General features: G+C 50.8%; 1 protein-coding gene across 5 annotated transcripts in view; it reads left to right on the plus strand.

The window, feature by feature from the left end:
- The window catches only part of EFR3B (EFR3 homolog B), a 127,179-nt gene that overhangs the window by 25,706 nt on the left and 79,757 nt on the right, over positions 1-21,716 (plus strand). The window contains exon 1 of one of the 5 annotated variants that reach the window (XM_074991427.1): positions 11,085-11,129. The exons of 3 other annotated variants lie outside the window; for them this stretch is intronic. In XM_074991427.1, coding sequence (XP_074847528.1) covers positions 11,108-11,129 — 22 coding nt within the window. In that variant the 5' untranslated portion in view covers positions 11,085-11,107. Of the gene's footprint in view, positions 1-11,084; positions 11,130-20,242; positions 20,260-21,716 lie in introns of those variants that run through there. One more of the 5 variants, XM_074991429.1, reaches the window with a different exon arrangement.

Genomic DNA, 21,716 nt, shown 5'->3' on the forward strand with positions numbered 1-21,716 from the left:
CCAGCGAAAATACACAGAATGCTATGGAGCTGAGGGAACTGTGGGCTAGATTCCCACAATGCACTGCTGCAGCAGTCAATGTTTGTTTGGCAATTGAGTGTGGCAGCAATAAGTTGACTTTGTGGGGAGGTCAGGATACTCTGATTCGAATTTATAAAACAGCATTACAAAGTCGATTGTAGTAAATTTGAATTTACCTTGTAGTGTAGACGTAGCCTGAGTGGCTTGGTAATGCCCCAAGAGCAGGCCATGAGTGAGTGCCAGGCTTATGAACTATTCTGGACTCTCCTCCCTCTTGTGTGTCTCCCTGATGTTTTCAGACAAAAGCCTCTTACAGAAGGACTCTCCCACTAATCTCTCCCTCTCGGTGACTCCTTGTCCCCTTTAACACCCAGTTAGACTCCATGGTCAGGGAAGAACCAGCCACCCCTTCTGTGCTGTAGCCAAGTGAATCATTCCTCTCCTCTGGACTTCATTTGCCACCCAGCTGGCTTAAAGTGACCTGATTTTAGGTGGCAGATCGAAGCATCCTGATGTCTCAAAGTTGGTGATGGTGCAGGCGGTCCAGCCACATGCCCATACTGCTGTAGTTAATGTGGTGTTAACGTCTCCCCTAGAAAGCACGTTTGCAGCAGGTTACTGCATGACTGTGTAAAATGTTATGGCCCCACCGGCCCTTTGGCCTGCAATTCTCAGCATTCCCGCAGTCCTCTAACCAAGGGCTAATTAAAATTCTCAGCAGCTCTTCCAGCTCTGTCATGGAGCCAGTGATCTCTCTCCCTCGAGGCAGGGCTTTGCTTTTCTACAGTGACTGACATTTGCAGATACAATCGTTAATAAATTGAGCTTCACAGCTCCCCCAAAGAAGGTCATGACGAGCTGCACATCACAGGCAGAAAGCAGCGGTCCTGAGACGACGGAGAGGGTGTGTGTGTGAAATCAGAAATAGAATGAGGTGAGTTGTGCAGAACTTGGGAGTTTTGAAGGATCAATTAATTTTTAGCCAGCTGAGTCAGCCTGGCTGTGCTGCCTGTCTCTTCTCTCTACCCTCCTCCCTCCCTCATCTCTGTGTCTATTCTGCACTGGCCCGGTAAGCATGGAACGTCCTTCCTTGCTCCCCCACTCCCACCATGTTCTTCTTCTGCAATGACCTCAAGGAACAACTGACACCAGTGGCGAATATAGCAACTCAAAATCCATCTTGTACTGGGCTTCCTGTCATCTTTCATCCACCCTCTGGATGGGAGGTCATTGGGTTTGCATTTTTGGTGGGTGCAGCTCCAAGCACGCTGTCAGCCCCTGAGACATAATAGGCAACACTGGGACTTGCCAAGCATCGCACAGATGGAATGAGTGAGTGGTAGCCTGAAACAGAGCAGCATATGGTACATTCTCACCCTTGAATCAAGATAACGATGAGATGATTAATGCTTTGGTCTCCTAGTGGAACATAGGACCTCCACAGTCATTCTCCGTCTCTTGTGATCCTTTGCTATGGTTTTGATTTGGTTCCGCGTTAAGCCAGTTGCTTCTACTTCGTCCAGGAAACTTGGTTGCCATGTTTGCTTGGGATGTCCCCTTTTCCTCTTTCCCTTTGGATTCCATTCTAACGCTTATCTCGTGATGCTTTCCTTGCAGTCCTTACACAGGCTATGACCTGCCCATCCCCATTTTCTCTTCTTGATCTGGATCTCCGTTGGCTTCTGGTTAGTTCTGATCCACAATCGTTCATTTGGCATTCTATCGTTCCGCTTCAGTTGGAGAATGTCTGTGGTATTTGTTGACAAATATTATTTATTAAGTCAAGATAACAGTGGGAATAAGAGATTTTTTTTTTCTTGTGTCCAAGACGCTAGCCACATGTGGCTGTTGGCCTAGCTGAATGTGGCTATTTGGCATGAACGATAATATATTTTCAGAATAATGTGGCTAGTTTGCTATAACAGTAGCCACTGTTCAGAACCAGTTGGGCACCCCAAATATAGATCGTATTGGCCCTTATGGAAGTGTCAGAGGGAGACTGTTCTGAATCTGGTGTGATGCCCGGCAAGTATATTACACCAGGTTCAAACAGGATTCCTGTCATAGAAGTAGCTCTGACACGTCCATAACTGGAAACCCGCTATACTGATGACCTCTTGAATGTCATAGGGACAAAACTAATTAGGTGCAATTGACATTTAATAGGATTCTCTTGAATATTACTTACTTGTGGAGTAAATCCCCTATGGCTATGTCTATACTACAGTGATTTGTCAGAAGAGATCTTCTGGCAAAACTTCCGTCAACAGATTACGTCCGCGCACACACACACGGGCAGATTGGAAGAGCAATCCAGTCTGTCAACAGAGCAGCCAGACTGCCCAGCACTCTCTCAACAGAGTGGCCAACTGGAAGCACATCCAGCAGAGCTGCCTGGTGACCCAGAAACCCTGTGTGTCAACTGAGGGCCCCCAGAGCATCTATATGGCTTTTTTTGTTGACAGGAACTTTCAACACAGGCGTTCTTCCTCACTGCAGAGAGGCAGAGCACCATCAGTGTAAGTGCCGAGTTTTTTCGACAGATTGTCGACCAAACACTTTTCGTGTGTAGGTGCTCTGAGTGTTTTGTGGACAAAAACCCTCTTACGTAGGCGTAAGTTAGTGTCTGTCTGTCCTACTTATCAAATACCCAAGGGAATGTTGGGGGAACTCTTTCATCAGCAGGCCCTTCTGATCCACCCTGACCGAGCGCCACAGGTATAGAATTTTCTATGAAATCCCACAGGATTTTTTTCTCTAAGGGATTATTCGTTAATTGCAAAACTCGGGCGTTATTTCCCACTTTGCTAAGCCCTGTTCCTAATGAAGGACATCATCAGATTTGTGATGCTTAGTATAATTTTTTATCGTTATAATTTTATAATTTAAATCATAATTTTTTCCTTATACCTCACTATCTTGAAAGGTCAGGGATGGTTAATTAGTGGCCATGGATTGCCTTTAATGATGTCATGTTCTGAATGTTGCCACCTCCTTCCCATGAGCACTGCAGTGAATGTATCCAACTACACAGCCAGCTGTGATGTAATAAGCTCTGTGCGCCCTGCATTTATGCTGCTAATGAGCACTGGACGGGATGCTTGAATATTGCATTTGCAATAACACCTAGCTCCAGTATAGAACTTCTCATCAGTTGCTCTCCAAGCTTTACACAGAGACAGTGTTTGCAACCCTACCTTTATGGAGCGGGAAACCGAGGCACACAGCAAGGAAATGAGTTAGTGCTGTAGCCACTAGACCATTTGCATAGAGATGGGCCCAGTGCTCTGAGTGGTGAGCTAGCCATGAACGTCTCTGGTCTAATGCCGTCTCTGAGAGTGACTTGCTCTTTAGCCAGGGCAGGTCATTTAGTTTTGCTGCCTCAATTTCCCAGCTGTAAAATAGGGATAATCTTACAGGCTCAGGAAGAACTGCAGAATCCAGCTTTTCTCTCCCCCCATGGGCTGTTTGGAGGATTCTGTAGTGTTTGCAGATCCTCTAGGAAGATGAAAAGCATGAGAAGAGTGCTAAGTGGTGTACTTATTAACAGAACCCCTGGTGCTCAAAGGGAGCTGAGATCTCTAGTGGTCTACACATGGGCTGGGCCAAGTGACCCCTGTGAATGTTGTTTGCCGTTTGGGCTGCATACACATGGTGATTTTCCTATATCTGGGGATTAAAACCACCTATCTCCCAGGAGGGAACCAGGGGAAATGCCCCGGGGAGAAGATCCATATTCTACAGCAATCTTGAAAACCAAACACCGACACCGTGTAGGATATTGGAAAGCAATGGGAGAGAACTGAGTGGTGGAATGTTGCCCTCTCTAGGCACATGCTAACAATTAGTGGAACTGCCCATCTGGGCTAAGAGAAGGTACTAGTGTGCGGCCGACTCCCCAGATGTTGGTGCTCCGTGATTTGTTGCAGCGCACCTGGAAGCAGAACCCCAAAGTGGAGACTAAAACAACCCAGTTCAGCAAATCGCGATCAGCAGCTCCCACCTCGGAGCTGCTGGTGCATGCTGTGCCGATCTCCTCTAGCTACTGATGGCACAAGTAACAAAGGTTTTCCTGCACTGTGAACGTGTTGTGTTCTGCTAACCATGGCTGCTGCTTACATTGCTATTCAAAGGGCCTGGACAAATGATCATGGGCTAGACCTGTGCTGAGCCTGCAGGCAATGTTGCTGTCTGATACGGCAGCTGCACCCATTCATCTCTGCAGGTGTGCTTTTCAGTCCGCTGCTCTCTGAAGATGCAAACAGCAGGGCTGGATCCCACGACCCTTTAAGTCAACAGAAACATTTCTGCTGACTTCAGACACGTTTGGATGGGGCCCAGGCATCTCCTTGGCACTTAACGATTGGGAACATTGGCTTGAATTCAGGCTCAGTCTTTTCCTGGTGGCAGTCTTGGGGCCAAATCCTAGCTAGCTTTCAGCCCTCTAGTTTCAGGTCCTCAGCACCTCTTGGGATGAGGCTCTGATTTTACAGTCTTTTCAGGCGGTGGTGTTATCCTGGTCCCTTGTCTCTAGTGGTCTAGATAGCTCCTCATGGGGGGTAAATCAGCTTCCCTCTTCTGGCCTCACTGGAACTGCACTGGTTTACAAGCAGCATCTGCTGTAAGCTTAGCACTTGGGTGGTTGTCCAGGATCGATTCAGGTGCTGTACAGCTGATTAGCAGAGTGCCCACAGCCAACTGTGGGGGCAGCGTGTGTTTCTATGGGTGGTGCACACCCATGCAGGCCATGGTGCACATAACAAAATTTATTCTGCCCAGGATAGAAGAAAATCAAGGGAGCCCTGCTTACAATGACCAACTCTGTTGCCTCCTAGTGCCAGGGGAAGGGAAGGAATCCTACCCCGGGGTGAGTAGAGGAGATCCGGTCCTGTCTCATTCTTGATTTTTGCAGGTTGTAAATTGGTTGCATCTGCTCTCATGAGCAGCTAAATAAAAACCCCAGAGAACAGTCTCTAAGTGGGTCCCTCTTATATTTTGCCTCGCTGCTCTTCCAAATGGAACACACGTTTACTCTGGGGAAAGGCAATGAAGCAAGTCCGCACAGGCGTTGGCAGAATGTTTCTCTGATCACCAGCTGTGGGACTGATGTAACTGCTGCTAGAACCTACTGTCTCTCCGATGGAGCCTACCAAATGCTTGCCAGCGACTTTGGTTTTTTTTTTTTCCCTCATGCTGCACTTCTGGGTGCTGTTGCGCCGCACTCTCTTTTTAAATGGCCTGAAGATCCTTACCCCATCTGCCATCCTAGTCTGGGATATACAGAGTGGCTGCCACTGCTGCCACTGATGCTCAGTGAGTTGCCTGGCAGAAAGCACCCATTGGAAAGACATCACTCTTTTCCCACCAAACCAGGAGCATAACCAGCTAAGGAGGTTGCCAGGAAAGTAAGAAATAGTCCAGTGCATCAGGAGATGAGTTTTTCCTAAGACCGTCCTCAGACACAAATGAACACTAGATTCTGCTAAACAGCTTTAGGGGAAGGCTGAGATTCCTCTTCTCTTGGTGGTCACTCGATAATGAGTAGGACGTCATTGTGTCACCCTCCTATTTGTGAGTTAGTTGATGGCTGATCAGCCCAATTCTACAGCCACAAATCTTATTGCAGAAGGGGCAGGTGTTAGTAGCTGTTGGAGGGGCGCGAGGCAGCTTTTGATGCCCTTTTCTTCTTCTCCGCCTCTCCTCATCTGCACTGGGGCGGGACCTCTCAAATTGCACCACCCCCGCATGGCTTACCATTCTCCACTGGGGATGGTTTGAGGCAAGGTTCTTCCAAGTGTCTACACTGAGGCTGCACTTTTTCATGTGTGCCTTCAGCATGTCCTTAGATCGCTTCCGCTGGCTGCCCCACGCTCCTCTGTCCTTCCTCCAACTTAGAAAACAGAACCTGTTTTGGGAGGCGCTGATCAGACATTCAAACCATGTGACCTGTCCAGCAAAGTTGTTGATGAATGATAAGGGCTTCAGTGTTGGTCATATTCAACTCTTCCAGGACGCTGGTGTTCGTGTGCCTGTCCTCCCAAGAGGTATTTAGGATTCTCCTGAGGCAGCGTTGATGGTATTGTTCAAGTGCCTTCAGATGATGCTTGTATGTTGTCCAGGTGTCACATGCTTACAGTATCCACTGGAACAACCACTGCATGGTATACAAGGAGCTTTGTCTCGGGATAGATGTCCCGGTCTCGAAGACTCTTTGTCTCAGGTGGGAGAAAGCAGAGCTTGCACGGCTCAGACGATGCTGGATTTCTGCATCAATGTTGACTTTAGCGGAAAGATGACTTCCAAGGTATGAGAGAAGTACTCCCCATTTTCCAGCAGCTCTTCATTGACTTCAATAGAAGGTGCATGAGATTGTCCCATACAGTTCGATGGCAGGCTAGCAGCCCATTATGGCAGTGCCTGGACACGCCCAAGATGGGATACTAGAATGTTAGAGGGTCTCTGCATGTGGTGTACCATTATATAGTCTCTTGTGATACTTCAGTCTAATGCCGGTGGTTGGGGTTAGCATGTGGGTGGTGCTGCTGGCCTGTGATTTGTGGAAGTCAGATGAGACTGTGTTATTCTGGATCAGACAGAGTCCCTCTATGGCACAGCCCAAGGGATGACAGGAGCAGCGTCTCCAAAGCAGTCTCAGAGAGGAGTGGGACCAAGGCAGTGGCATTGTCTGTTCTCCAAGGTTCTGGCAGCTCCTCTGTGCGCAGAGGATCGTCCTGAGTGCCAGCTGTGGAGGAGCATGACCAGGGCTGATTTACACCAGGCGCCTGAGAAGGGCAGATTTGAAATGAATCCTGAAGTGGCTGGAGAGCCTGTGGAGCTGTCTGAGGCGGGGATGAAGCAACTGCCCTTTTGTGCGTAGAAGCTGCATTCTCCCCAGGCTGGGAGCTGGCGTTTGCATCCGTGTCGCTGCTCTGACTGGCCGTGTCATTCACACTGGACAATTTCTTCCTTTGCTCTAGAAACAGAGTAGGCTTTTCCAGAAGTGGAGCCCTGGGGCTCGCCCTTTGTCAGCCCCATGGCTGGTGCATCATTAAATGGAGCTGCAGCGAGCCCCAAAGTCCTCAAAGTGGTTTTTAGATGTGTGTTTGACAGATTTACGTTAAAGCAATAGTTCATTCAGACATCAGTGCTGCTAAATCAAGGCTGCAATCCTGAGCTGTGGTTTTTGGGGGCGCAGTGACCACAATTATCCTCTTAGATCAACGATCTTGGTGCTAAAACGTCAAAGCAGACATTTCCTCCTGCCTTAGTTCACCACTGGTCGAGTGGACGGAATCACCCGTGTTTTACAGAAATGAGCGTAAGGAGTCACCTCTTTAGCCCAGCAAGTGTGAAAGGTGAATTCTTGGTAACCTGAAGTCTGTAAACCTTTGATTTGAGGTCATCAGCCTGGGGTAAGTGGGTCTGTTGCAGGGGTGGGTGAGTGAGGTTCTGTGGTCTGTCACGGGCAGATGGTCAGACTAGATCGAGGTCAGCAACCCGCAGCACAGGTGCCAAGAGTGGCACATGAGCCAATTTTCAATGGCACACAAGGCGGGAGGTGAAGCCCTTCCCTCCTCCCCCATGCAGCCAGGAGCTTGCTCAAAGCCAAGCTGCCTGTGCATTAACCAAAGACCAGCTAATGCTTCCAATCACCCTCAAAATGGTTAAGCCCTGCATCTTCGTTTGAGTGAAGCTGTTGTCAGTAGGACTATGGTGACTTTAAAAAGTATCACCAGCACTTGGCCATAAGGTCAAAGGGTCGTATTTCAGCACTCTGCCTTGGAAAGGTTGCTGACCCCTGGATTAGATGATCATTCTGGTCCTTTGTGGCCTTAAAGTCTTCAAAGAATAAGAAGTGAGTTTATCAAGAGAGATGACCTGTAATTCGTCTGGGTTTAATTGAAACTATACCTCCATAGAAGCTCCACCCACTACCAGAGCCCCTCTGTAGGGCATCAGGTTACATAAATGACCTAATTAGGACAAACTCTGATTGGCTGATTGCAGCATAGGCACAGGATACTGTTTTGAGCAGCTTTATCAGTAGTCTCATGGGAGGTTGGGCAGCTTGTGCTCACCAGTGTGGATTGTCTCTGCCTCGTCTTCACTAAAAAGGGGATAACTCTCTGTGTACCTCTTTTTGTAACCCTTGGCGGCAAAGTATTTGAGCTATTCCCTCTTTCCTGGTTCTGCATTTACCAGTAACCAGCTGGAGTGTCCCATGCACAGGGAGAGGCGTATCCTGGGCCAAGAAGCGAGAGGTGACGCATTGGTAGAATTCCCTGTCTTGATGTGTTCCAGGGGAAATGGGCATGAACTGAAGCCAAGACTTTTGGGGGAGTTTGTGAACTATGACCTTGTGCTACTTGAGTATTTGAATGACGGAGTCTCCGGAAGCAAATAAGGGCTTCTCAGACACAACAGAAAAGACATGGCGGGATTGGCTCACCGTGGCCACTGTGCATTTTGGAGACCACAGTGTAGTTTACTGTTGTAGGACCAGAGTGGAACAGTCTTGGGGAAGAGGGATTTGCAGGTCAGGGCTGTTTTGGAGGCAGGAGAATGGGAAGGACTGGGATATCAGGGTAGGGCTAGAAGTCGGATTAAGATGCACCAGAAGAGCCTCATGAGCAGACCCAGAACTGGCCTCTGGAGGTGGATGTGGTGGGTCAGAATTGAGGTGCAGAAGTGGAGCTTGCTGGTTTCTTCCCAGCCTTCTGTCCCTCCCTTGTGTGAACAATGAACTCCCCCAGCTGCAAAGAAACCCATTTAATTTTCATTGCCGCTGTTTCAGGCTTCAGCGGAGAGCAGGCGAACGCTGCCTCGGAGTGACCAGTCAGCCTGGCGTGAAAGGCTGGCAGAATAAATCAGCCTCTTGAAGAGAGGGTTCAGTGTTGTCACAGCCTGGCTCCTGCTTTGCTGCCAACCAAACTGCTTGGGTGACTCAGCACATCTGCTCCAGACACACTGCGAAAGCTCCCTTATTTATTTTTCCAAAATGCTGACGCTGGGCGGGCCTCCTGAGGGCCCAGGCTGGTCCTGGGGGAGGCAGCCGGCAGGCAGTCTAATGCAGCCTCTCGCCTGGGCTTCGGCAGGGACGCTTCTGTTCCGTGAGACGTGTGTGTCAGACCCCCAGGCTCGGTACGTGGACGTAGCAGCTAATGACAGCCTTGTTAGGTGGCTCACTTCTCTTTACAGTGGATTGGTGTGGTGAGAGCCCTGCATGGGGCTGGAAAATATTCCACCTGGCTGCAGGTACTTTCTTAGTCCTTGCTTCAGGCTCGTTATATTTATTGAGCGGTGCCCGTCACTGTGAGGGAGTCGCTGCATCAGGGCTCAACTCTGAGCTTACGTCCAGGGTGTGTAGCTGGAGTGACTTTAACTTTGACAAAGTCCTGGCTGGGATGATTTAGCTGGGGTTGATCCTGCACTGGGCAGGGGGCTGGACTCCGTGACCTCCTGAGGTCTTTTCCAGCCCTAGAATCCTATGACTCCAGTGCCCTTCTCTCAGGTCAGGTATGGCTTTCCGGGTCAAACCCCCCACATCACCCACTGCCGGCTGGCGCAAATCAGAGCATGCTGATGTCAGGTTTCCATGGAGATAAACTCCACCATTGTTCTGGCAGTGACTCTGCATGGAAAGAGCCAGCTGCTGAGTCTCCAGTACTTACCCCACCTCTCTTTTCGTGCCCTGACCCTCTCAGGTAAGAGGCAGCAGAGAAAAGCCTGAACTGCCCAGAATAGCTTGCGAGGTCCTAGCTGGCTGGAAGTGAGGGGTGGAAAGGAGCGAGACATCCCAGACAGCGGGAAGAGAGGTGACTAGCTCAGTTTTGGGAAGCAAACTGAATAGCCGGGAATCTCTTGACAATAAGTTGGGTATTTAATGGAGTTGGTGCCTTAAAGAAACTGAGACAAGGAAACCTCCCTGTAAAGGTTTCCCTTTTTCTGGACGCCTTCAGGTAGAGGCCAGCAGCCGTTCCAAGGCAGGGTGCCAGAATTTGACCCTTTGACCTCTGTGCATGGCCGAGAGCCGGTGATGCTGTTGAAAGTCACTAATAGTTCTACCTACAACAGCTTCGTTCATAAATAAATAAACGGTGAAGCTCTTCATCTCAAATTCAGGGGTCAGCAACCCCCAGCACGAGTGCCAAGAGCGGCCCGTGACCTGATTTCCCTCGGCATGTGAGGAAGGAGCTCAGGCTCACCCCCACTTCCCCATGCAGCCAGGAGCTTGCTCTAAGCCTGTGGATAGCAAAAGACCAGCTAGTGCCACCAACCACCACCTAAATGGTGCAGCTCTGCTTCTTAGTGTCTTTGTTAACGAAGCTATTGTAAGTAGGACTATTAGTGGCTTTAAAAAGTATCACTGGCACTTGGCCATACCTAGAGGTCAAAAGGTCACATTTCGGCAATCCGCCTCGGAAAGGTTGCTGACCCCTGGTTCTGGCAGTGGTTGGTAGCATTGGCTGGTCTTTTGTGAATCCACAGCTGACCTGGCTTTGAGCCATGGGGAGGAAAGATGGGGCTGAGCTCCTGCCTGACATGCCAATGAAAATTGGCTTGTGCCAGTCTTGGCACCCGCTGACCTCTGCTGTGGGGTGTCCCCTCATCCTAAGGCAGCTTTTTGGGACTAGCTAGTGTACAAGGGCTTGGAGGATTCTACAGCCCGTCCCAGGTGGCCTAGAATGAGACTCATCACTGTCCCCAGAATGAGTGCAGCCCCGTCGACATCCCAGGTGTCCCAGCTGTTCCTGCCAGCAGTGAACTCAGCCCATAGGAGGGAGAGGCAGAGGCAGTGGAAAAAAGACTGGGGAAAGGAGATGTCATTGGGAGCAGGGGACTTCAAATAGGCCTCGCTGAGAACAGGTGGAGGGTAGCGAGGGTTCCTGCTGAGGCATTGTGAGCGTGAGCCTGGGGACATGAAAGGGACTGTGGTCTGGCTGACAGCTGACTGCCTTGGCTCTTGGTGCAGGCTGACACAGGCTGGAAATGGGCTGTCCTTGCTGTCTCTTCTTCCGGCATATTTCTTCCCAGCAGCTCGAGCTCTACAGTCCTCTGTCACCCCTGCGCGATCCAGCCCAGGCCTATGGACACCGCTAGTAAATCAGGTTTGGGAATGGGAGGCTTTTCTTATGCTTGTCTGTGCTGCCTTGTTAGCTCGTGAGCGGCCTTACAAAAGTTGCGTGGGATGCTGCTGTGCATTGCTGCTGAGGCTGCAAAGTTCCTTTCAGAGAGATTTCTGGGCAGAAGCTTCTGGTTGATTTCCACCCCCCGCACCCCCTCACCTCGGTCCCCCAGCTAGGCTATTGTGTTTGGATTGTGGCTGATCTTGTGCTAACAAAGCAAATCAGACAAAAATGTTCCTCTGCTTTGTAAAGGCCTGACGTTTGGCTCACATGATGCTCAGGTCCGGCGAGTGCCTCTAGCTCTGTTGACTGAGCCGCCAGAGCAGAAAACATAACACCCGGCTCTTGTCGCTGATGATAATGAACACAGCGTGGGACATGACAGCCTGAATCGCAGCAGGGGGTTGAGCTAGACCTGTGTGCTGTTTCCAGCAGCTTCAGAGGAAGTCAGGGGGGAAAAAAATCAACAGAGCTGAGCGGTGGAAATTTCCACTGTCCTTAGGGGAAGCTGCTTCTGAGCACTTCTCAGTTCCTGACCTGAAGCATGGGGAGTTTAGGGCTCACTGACCATTCTTCCTTCAGAATAATTTTTCAATGGAAAACGGAAGAATTCGGCACTGGTGAGGCCACATCTGGAGTATTGTGTCCAATTCCGTCCCCACAGGATAGAACAGATGTGGATACTTTGAATAGGGTCCAGGGGAGGGCGGCGAAAGATTAGGGGGCTGGAGCACAGGACCTATGAGGAGCGGCTGAGAGATTTGGGCTTGTTTAGTTTTCAGAAGAGAAGAGTGAGGGGTGATTTGATTGCAGCCTTCAACTTGCTGAAGCGGGGCTCTAAAGAGGATGGAGAGAGGCTGGTCTCAGTGGTGACGGATGGCAGAACAAGGAGCAATGGTCTGAAGTTGCTGTGGGGGAGGTGGAGGTTGGGTGTTTGGAAAAACTGTTTTACCAGGAGGGTGGTAAAGCACTGGAATGTGTTGCCTAGACATGGTGCAGTCTCCAGCCCTAGAGGTTCTTAAGGCTTGACAAGGTCCTGGCTGGGATGACTGAGTTGGGGTTGATCCTGCTTGAAGCAGGGGTCTGGACTCGATGACCTACTGAGGTCCCTTCCAGCCCTCGGATTCTATGAAATGACTAGACAACTGTTTTTGTAAAATAACAAACTGACCAAATGTTCAGTTTGTGGCCCAGAAATTCTACTTGGAAGTGCTACTTGTATGCCTCTTGGGAGCTGTCATTTCGGTGGCCCATGCCCCCATTTTTCCCCAGGCCTTGGGTCTCTCTGCTGGGTTATATCTCCCATGATGCACTAGGGCAGTACAGCTAAAGGGCAGGCTATGGTGTATCATGGGAACTGTAGTTTGTCCAGGTCCACTTTGCAGATAAATGTGGGAGCATGAGGTTCTGAAACGATCTCCCATAAGGCCTTGAAGTGGGCATTTCTGAATCAAACTTTCTGGATTTGGGGCAAAACATATAGTTCTCTCCAGCTGAAAATTGTGATCAATAAAACTGAAGTTTTCTGTAGGCAGGCAAGTGTTTTCCATATAGTTGTGGTTTATTTCTCTCTCCTTTTTTGATCCTATCTGGTGCATCTGGAGTTTCTGTTGATTAATAAAATGAGCCGTCGTTCAGTTGAGGATGGATAAATACCTATGTCTTCGAGAACAACGAGAAGTCCTGTGGCACCTTACAGACCTAACACTCTACAAAATGTCTGTTAGTCTATAAGGTGCCCCAGGACTTCTTCTTGTTCTCGAAGATGCAGACTGACTCGGCTACCTCTTTGACACCTGTCTGGTAGATCTGCTTTTAAGCTGGAGCAGGAAAAACCTGATCCAGGGACTCTTACAATATGGTTAATGGCCACTCCCGTTTTTAGCAAGGAGGGTATCCAGGGAAGGCCTCATTGGCGTCTCCACAGAGATGTGCTGTAGGAGCTTGAGCACAAAACTGGGAGCTAGTAGTGCCTGAGTTCTGATCCTAGCTCTGCCAATGACTTGTCCTATGGCCTTGGGCAAATCACTTTGCCACTTTGTGCCTCAGTTTTCCACATCTGCGAAATGCTCTGAAGAGACTGGCTTCTCTCACAGGTGACTTGTGAGGATTCATTTGCAAATGTCTGTGAAGTGCATCCAACAAGTCAAGCGCTAGATGAGTGCTAAGCCTGATTATGCAAATGAGGCTCAGCCCTTTGGATCCTGGCAAGATGCCAGTACAGCCCCCCAGTGGGAAAAGCTTGGATAACCCTGAGGAGCAAGAAGAAAAGAGCCTGCCATCCTCCCAGCATGATGCTTGTGCATTACAGGCCATGCAGAGGCATACAAGTAGGTCTCTCCCCGCAGGAGGGAAGAAAATCTGCCAGGGGAGGGAGGTGGAATTATAACTATTGTCTTCTGGGCTTTTTGAGACCTGCTGTGACTTTTCGGACTCCCTTTGGCTGTGTGGAGACATGACAGAAACTGGCGTGCACAGGGTAGCAGGTAAGCTATGTAGAATTCGTCGAATGTTTGTTTGCTGGCAGCCTGTAGCTCTGTTGGAGTGGGGGTGAGGGGGTGGCAAGGAGGGATCCTGACTAGAGTTATGTGGATTTTTATTGTCTTTTGGCTGTGAGCCTCCACCTGTCACCCTGGTACAAGCTGAACCTCTCCAGTCCAGCACACTTGGGATCTGACCAGTGCCTGACCAATGGGGGTCAATATAGTCTAGCACATTACTACTTTCTACTGCTTACTGGGCTCTTAGAAGCCATTTAGGGGTAAATTACAGCTAAATAACAGCACAGAACACTGAGAGCCAGGGCTGGGGGCTGTAAATAAACTTCGTGGGACTGCTGGAAACTTGCCCCCACCCATGATCAGCGGACATCCAACTAAGTAGAATCCTGCCAGACCATGGATATTGCTGGACCAGAGAGGTTCAGTCAGTATCTGAAGTCCAGCGGCAAGGGGCAATGAAGCCTGGAGCATGGAAATGAAGTTCATCTTGCACTGTTTGCTAGCCTTTGGGGATGCCACGTAGTAATTACACAGGATATTGGGGCGAAATGCTGGGATGGGGGGATGATTTGGGGAATGGAGACCATGAGATGGCACTGGGTGTGTTGGACTGTCATAAGCCCTGTACCGCAACTGGCGCGATTCCCCTTTAGCTCAAGTGGCCTGGTCTTGGGGTTTTGGAGCAGGAGGCTCTGAACGTCTCCCCGCTGTTGCTCTGAAGTTCGGAGTGGCGGGAGGCGCTGCACAGTGACACGGGGCCTGCTCCGTGCCCCGGCCTCTGCAGTTCTGCTGGAGTTGTACAGACAGCTGTACCCCTACACCAGCTAGAGCCCGTGGGCAGGAACAACAGGATTGGCTGCAATGCTCAGGGCTGGGTTGCTCAAGGGCACAGGTCCTTCGGAGCCAGCACTTCACCCTCCCCTGCCCCAGTAATGGGGCATCATGTGGGCAAGGAGGCCCCAGTGGGGAGGGGTGGAGAAGGAAGGATCCCTGGAGTGCAGCTGCCTCCCCGGCCAGGGAGGGGACCACGCTTAGCAGCAGGTTTGCAGAATTTGTGGTGGTGCCCAGAATGAGTCCAAGGCTCCCCTCCTCCCCCCACACACACACGCTGAGAGCTCTGGGAGTTTGGGTGGCAGAGGGTCGCAGGCTCTGAGACAGAGGCTGGAGGTGGGCGTGGGAGGGGTGCAAGTTTGGTGGGAGGGAGTGAGCTCAGAGGGAGGTTTGGGGGTGAGCTCGGAGGGAGGTTGGGGGCAGGAGAGGCTCTGGGTTTCAGGCTCTGTTGAGGGTTGGCTGCAGGCTCTGGGCAGGGGATGGGGGTGCAGGCTCTGGGAAGGAGCTGTGGGGCAGGAGAGGGGTGCACGAAGGCATGAGGGACACAGTGCTTACCCGGGGCAGCTCCTGTAAGTGACCCACACCCCCCTCTGGCAGCAGCTCTCAGGCAGGAGCTTGGGGCAGTGGGTCTCCTCACAGTGCAGCTGCCCGTGACCACTGCCCTTGTAGTTCCCATTGGCTGCAGGGCGACAGGGAGTGGGGCCGCACAGACACCCTCCCACCCAGGAGCTGCACAGATGTGCCAGCAGCTGTGCAGCGTGAGCAGAAATCTGTGCCTGCCCCCCCGCTGCACCGCTGGTGGGGGCCCCAAGTCCTTTTCATTCTCCTGGGGGTGGCCAGCAGGCCTGGGGACACAGTGTGGGGGACACCTGGGGGTGGCAGGTGAGGTTAGGGGAGAGACCCGGCCAGGAACTTTGATTCTAGGCCTCCTGGAACCCAAGCACCTTGGCCCACATAACTCACCACCCCTGAGACCAGAGGGAGCTGGAGCCTGGAGCTTGTCCTGGAGCTGTGGTGGGAACAGGGGTCTGGCTCTTAGTGGGGACTAGGCCTGAGGCCTGTCTGGGTACTGGGGCACCAAAGGCTGAGCCTTTCTGGGAGGAGGGGGCTGCCATGTACCAGGGAGGGGGATGTGCTGGTAGTCAAGGGAACGGGAACAGACAGCTGCTGGTGAGGGCCAGAGTATGCCAGGCCTCATGCCAAGGGTGAAAGAGGGAGTTCTGCAGAGCCACATGTTCGGTGGCCAAAACCCTTCCGGGGCAGGTCCTTTGAGCCCCATGCCTTTCCCTGGAGCTGGGTCTTTCAGATGGGCCTTTGAGAGGCAGGATCCTGTTGGCCGTGCGTGGGACAGATCCCATGGCATTGCTGGGGGGCCATACAGATTTGCCTGGTCACCCCAAGATTTGCACTTTGCTGTGTGCCCTCCACTTCTGCCAGATGCTCTCCAGCCTCATGTAGCCGCATGCCAGGGGTGGGGAAAAGGACTTTGCTATGGGGATATAAACCAGGACCTGTCTGTGTTAGCAGGAGCTGTTCATGACACTAGTTGAGAGAGGGAGGCAGCCTTGGTCCTACATCAGGGCATTTTCCAGAGGGAGAATCGATTGCCTGTGATGTGCAGGGCTGGGTAGGACAGGCAGCTGACTTGCAATGGGCTCGATCAGCACATCCTGCACCTCTCACCTGGACAGCCCGCTTTTGGGGGGCGTGTCCTTGTGGAGGAAAAAAAATGAGAAGCCGTTTTGCTCTACTGCAATTGTCCTCCCACCCTCCGGTGGGTTTTCCACTGGGGTGCGTGTGTCGTAAGTCTTAAAAGCGATGCTGTAGAACCTGCCCTGAATCGCTTTAAGCTGTAAGCTTAAAGTGTGTCCGTGTCTATATATTTGTGCAGTGCTTAATACAGAAGGCCCCAGATCCCTACGGGGGGGGCTGTCTACCTGCGACCACAATCTGAATAACAATAGTAATGGATCTGCTAGGCTCTTATAAGCAATTTTAAGATGAGCTAACGGAGTTCCAATGGGACCCGGGGCTGTGTCCAGCCATCTGGGGATGTCCCCCAAGTTTGATACCCCCTATGCAGGGGGAGAGAATCTATTATTCTTGTAAATTGCATTCACCTCCTAATTTTTTTTCTAGATTCATAACCACCACCACTCCTCGGTGTTTTGTGCCTAAGCTAGTCTCTTTTCCTGCCAGCAGGACTGGGGGGCTTTTCACATTTGTCCTGCCCGCTGCTGTTCTGCAAAGGCCATCTTTCAGTCCCGTTCTTCCAAAAGGCCGATCGTGTCAGGTGACTGGGAAAGCATTAGCTATCGTTGTGCTGTTTAATAGTCGTGGGATCCTTGATGCATTTGCAGCTCAGCTGTATGAGCTGCTTTTCCAGGACTTGGGAGGGGAGAGAGGGAAATCTGAATTAGACCTACCAATACTCTGAAGTCACATTTCTGGAGAGGAGATAATGTGTGTGGAGACGGGGGGCGGGGGAGAGGATGAAGGGGACCCAGATTCAGAGCTAATGGGAGGATTTACGGGAAGAGATTCAGAGATCCTAGAGGAAGGGCTTGTGAACAGGCAGCGAGCCCCTGGGGAATTTTAACGACAGTGTTGAGGAGCCAGCTCCATCCCTGGTGTAAACCTACTGACGTCAAAGGGCCAGATCCTCAGCTGGTATAAATGAGTGCAGCTCTGTAGCTGGCCCAGGGACTGTCTGTCAGCGATGCACATAGCGGAGAGGATACTGACACAGAGCTCTGAGACTCGAGCAATTTATTAGGAGGCTTTACAAGATCATAAGACACCGGTTTTGATGTGAATAGGAAACAAGCCTTTATTAAGAGGCTAGATTAAAGGGCTCTTGTATTGGAAAGAAAGAGAAATCGATAGCTGCTTTTGGAGGAGGAAGCCAGAGGGGAATTACAAAAAATCAATGCCCAGAAAGGAAGGGAGCGTGAAAGCCCAAAGGGCAAAAGAGCCATGCTCTGTCGTTCACCACCACCAGTGAGGCCAGGTTCACCCAGCCGAGCAGGGAGCTTTTTGAGTCCTGCTACCTTTGGGATGGCTGGCAGCTGTGGCTGAGGATTTCACAGGCGCTGTTCCTCTGGGTGATGCTGCATTTGCTCAGCAGTGATGGGTTCGGTAAGCGAGCAATCCCGTTTCAGGAAACAAAACAGCCCTGTGAAATCCTGCAACGCCTGAGCTGAGAGCTGGCGTGAGTGGCAGATGGCTTCCTGCATTCCCGTCTGAGCAGGCGCTCATTCCCGCAGGCAGTCTCTTTCTAAAAAGGAGGGGGCCTGAGGGTAAAGGGTATCAACCACTTACATTTCAGACTTTGGGAGATTTGCAAAGTCTATACAGCAGTTACTTCAGCCTTGGCTGGCAGGCAGCCACCTCTGGGGGGAATTCAGCAGCCTCATAAACCGCTTCACTGCTGAGAAAACAAATTGGTGTGTAGTGCACCTAACAAAGGGAGTTTTAAGCAGGCTGGATACCTGAGCTATAATGCCTGTATACATAGAGAGAGAGAGACATCTCACAGAGCTGGAAAGGACCCCAGGAGGTCATTGAGTCCAGTTTCCTGCCCCTCCCTTCCTTAAAAAAAAAAAAAAAGCCCTTTACCCTAGATCCTTAAACAGTCCCTTCAAGAACTAAGCTCACAATCCTGGGTTTAGTAGGCCATTGCTCAAACCACTGAGCTATCCCTCCCCCTCTAGCTGCTCTTCACCAAGGCTCTCAAAGCACTTTGCAACTATTAATCACTTGAGCCCTGCAAAGGTCTCCATTCAGCAGGACAGGTGGAAATACAGAGGCATTGAGAAAGGAAGTGACTAGACCAAGTGGCCACAGTGAGGTGTCTCTGGGGCAAAGGTGGGGTGAGAACCCCTGTGTGTTAAATCCCCTGGTACTAAACCACACACACTCAACCCAGGCACTGAGACAGAAGGGAGCAGAATGATTGATTGCGAACAAAGCCTCCTCCTTCACTGTACCAAAACTGGAAAGTACCTTTTCTCTACAATCCATTGCTCTGTTGAGAGGGATACAGCAATGTCCTAAGATCCTGGGTAAGGTACAGGGACAAGTTTCACAGGCCAAATGATCTCTATTTTTATGTGCCAATCATTTTCAAAGCAAGTGTGAGCCTGTAGTAGCGTACGAGGAAGCAAAGTGTAACATTGATAATACCCAACGATTAGAGCCCGGCAGGTGCGTGAGGAACTTTTTCTGATGTGCACTTGCCGAACAAACTCTTTAAAATTACTTGCCTCTGGGGTGGTGCTCGGGCACCTTTAGGCAATGTCAGCTGGGGAGGAGCATGATCTGGATACGTTCAAAGAGCATTTGATGCTGTCTTTGTGGTCTGCACTGACTGCCAAGTGGTGTTCAGATGAAATTTAAGGCAGTGGACTGTTCACACTGGCTGATCCGACGTAATCGAATCTTACCTTCCTATAACATCTTTCATCCTGAAGGAATCTGTCTGGGAGGCTGTAGGGGGTGTTGTGATCCCAGTTCATTAATACACAGCAGCAGGTGCGGACAGGAAGTGAAGGATAATGCCGCATTCAGCAGAGACTGGAGGGGGAAATTTAAGAAGAGCCAGTGATGTTCTCTGAATTGGGATCTGATCAGGACACTGGGAGATGCTGTGAGATCAGGAATTCATCATTCTGTCTTTTGGGCCTGAGATTGTCTCTATGGGCTGATCTGTACCAGCCAGGATGTTCTGGGAAGGGTCTTGGACTCACTAGAGAAGTGGGGCTGGGAGTCAGGGCTCCAGGGAGCCACTCCCAGGTCTGGTTCTGGTGACCTTCAGCAAATCACTTCTCTCTGTAGCTTGCTTCCTCCGTCTGTAAAACAGAGATGGTCTTTTTCTAGCTCCCTGACTTATATGGCCCCCATCACTCTGTCTGAACACCTCCTGGTCTTTAGTGGATGTATCTTCAACACCCCTGTGAAGGAGGCTGGTGCTGGTGTCCCCATTGGACTGGCACAGAGAGACTGAGCGACTTACCTCTGGTCCCACATGACTTGTTTCGAAAAGTGGGAACTTGGTCCCCCAGGCAGGCTCTAGCCACTGGCCCAGCTTTCCTCTCTTAGTAATACCAGTGTATAGTGAGCGTTCATCATTGTCCATAAAGCACAGTATCGGGGCCATTCTCACCTATGTTTCTTTCCAGGTGGGTGTTTCTGCCCTGGATGTGGGCTGAGACTTCCCTCTTCCCCAAGCTGCTATCGTTTTCCAAACAGCCATCATTTGGCTATTGCTGATGTGGAACAGATGGGGATGGGTGACGTAGAAGACAGAGGTTCCATAATTGTCTGGGGCTGTCCTTAGGATTTACAGAGGGGCCCTACACAGTACTATTGAGCTGGTGTCCCTGTGCCCAGCAGCACCCCGGGGCCGGGGGGCGGGGGGTGACAATTGTTTAGAGACGTGACTTTTATAATTTTCAGCAATGCACTAATAAAACCTTTGCAAAGCCGAATTTACATTAAGGTCCTGTCGATGGACAGTGAAGTCAGAAACTGACCGTCTGTACCCGCTAAAAGACTTCCTTACTGCTCGAATGGCTCTGCCACAGATTCAGTGTTGCGCTGATAGGTCGGGCGGATTTTTCACTTTTAAGCCAAGTAGCTCCTCTCCGGAGTAAGTCTCACCGGGCAGCAGCAGCAGCCACTGAACAGGGCTAGGAAGAGGCAGGCGTGTGGACATTAAGACCCAGTGATGCCCCAGATTTTCCAGTGCCCTACGCAGCTGCTGTACGTTCTGTGAATAGGTAAGGACGGCCCCTCCCCCTTGGCAAGCCCATCTCTCATGTGAGCAGTGGTGTGTGTGAATACATCACCCTTGGTGTTTTTAAAACTCTGTTTGGTGACACCCGGTTGCCGACGTTCTGCAGACATGATTAAACGTGTTCATGTTAAGATGGCACGTCTTCCTCGGGAATGTATTCCGTAAGTCACTGCAGGGCCAGCGTTTGCTCCTGGTCTCGCTCTCCCGCATGCTGGCCCTTGGGGCACCATGGGCCCCTCAGTCACCCAACCCCAGGGCCCGGGTTACTGGCCTGGGAGGTTCCGCTGCTGTTCGGGGCCCTGCCATCAGCCTGGAGCTCTGTTCCTGGCCTCGGCCCAGGGTTCAGCAGCTGCCCCCAGCTTGGGGCAGTGAGGGACTAGGATCTCCAGCTCTCCCAGATAGGCTGGACTGGACACCATAAGGGTGTGGTTGGTCTGGTCCCAGAGAGTTGGCATCTGGGAGGGATGTACCTTAGCGCCATCATCACCCTATAAATTACTACAGCACCACTGGCCTGCGGTTTTGTTTGGAGAGAGAGAAGCGGGGAAAGGGCGGTGTAATTCGAGTCTCCTGGGTACCCAGTTCCTTTGCAAAGCTGGCACTGTGCAATAGCTATGGAAACATTATCGCTCAGCAAACAGAGCTGAATGGAAGTGATGCCGATCAACTCACGAGTACAATGTTTAGACAGAGAGAGAGAGAAATGTTTTGACAGGCAAACTGCGAAAGAGGTCAGGTGGGGATGAATTAATACTGCTGTTTGTCTTTGTCTTTGTGCCAAGATCGTGGAGGGGCAGAAAGAGGGGAGTGGGTGATTAAAGTCTAGTGTCTTTCCTGTGGTACAGCAGAAGGTCTGATGTCTTATGCGAGTTGGTTTTGTGGTCTCCTTCGATGGAGCCTGGATTAGATTTTTGTGGTCTCTGGATGATTCCCGCTTGACGACATTACTCTATGGGGTGGCCCGGTACAGTTCAACTGGACCTCTATTCAGGAAATAACCCATGCTGACATGGACGGTGGATCTGGTGCAGGGTCTTTTTGGCACTGATTGATTAGTGAAATTGTAATGACTCACACCTTCAAGAGACACTTCCATCAGCATGCCATGGGGACCTCTGGAGGATCAAGAATAATATAGGAAAGAGTTCTACATTGATGGAGAGGGGAAGGACTAGATTAAACTAAAGGGCCTGTCCCCTCTCTGGTTATAATGGGCTGTATTTTGTCCATCCGTTGCTGCTTCTGTAATACTTGCTCTCAGTAGTAAGGACCAGCTAAACTCTGGACCAGTAAGGCTGGGCAGCAGGTGACTTTCTTGCATAGGTGGGCACCTGTTGGATGAGGCTATCTAATTTCACACACAAGTGCACTGCAATCGGGCCCAGTGTGCTAGTGCCTTGCCTTTTATCCACTATCTTTTCTAAATGGCGATTTACTCAA

Source organism: Carettochelys insculpta, chromosome 3 (genome assembly GCF_033958435.1).
Source record: "Carettochelys insculpta isolate YL-2023 chromosome 3, ASM3395843v1, whole genome shotgun sequence".
Taxonomy (NCBI): domain Eukaryota; kingdom Metazoa; phylum Chordata; order Testudines; family Carettochelyidae; genus Carettochelys; species Carettochelys insculpta.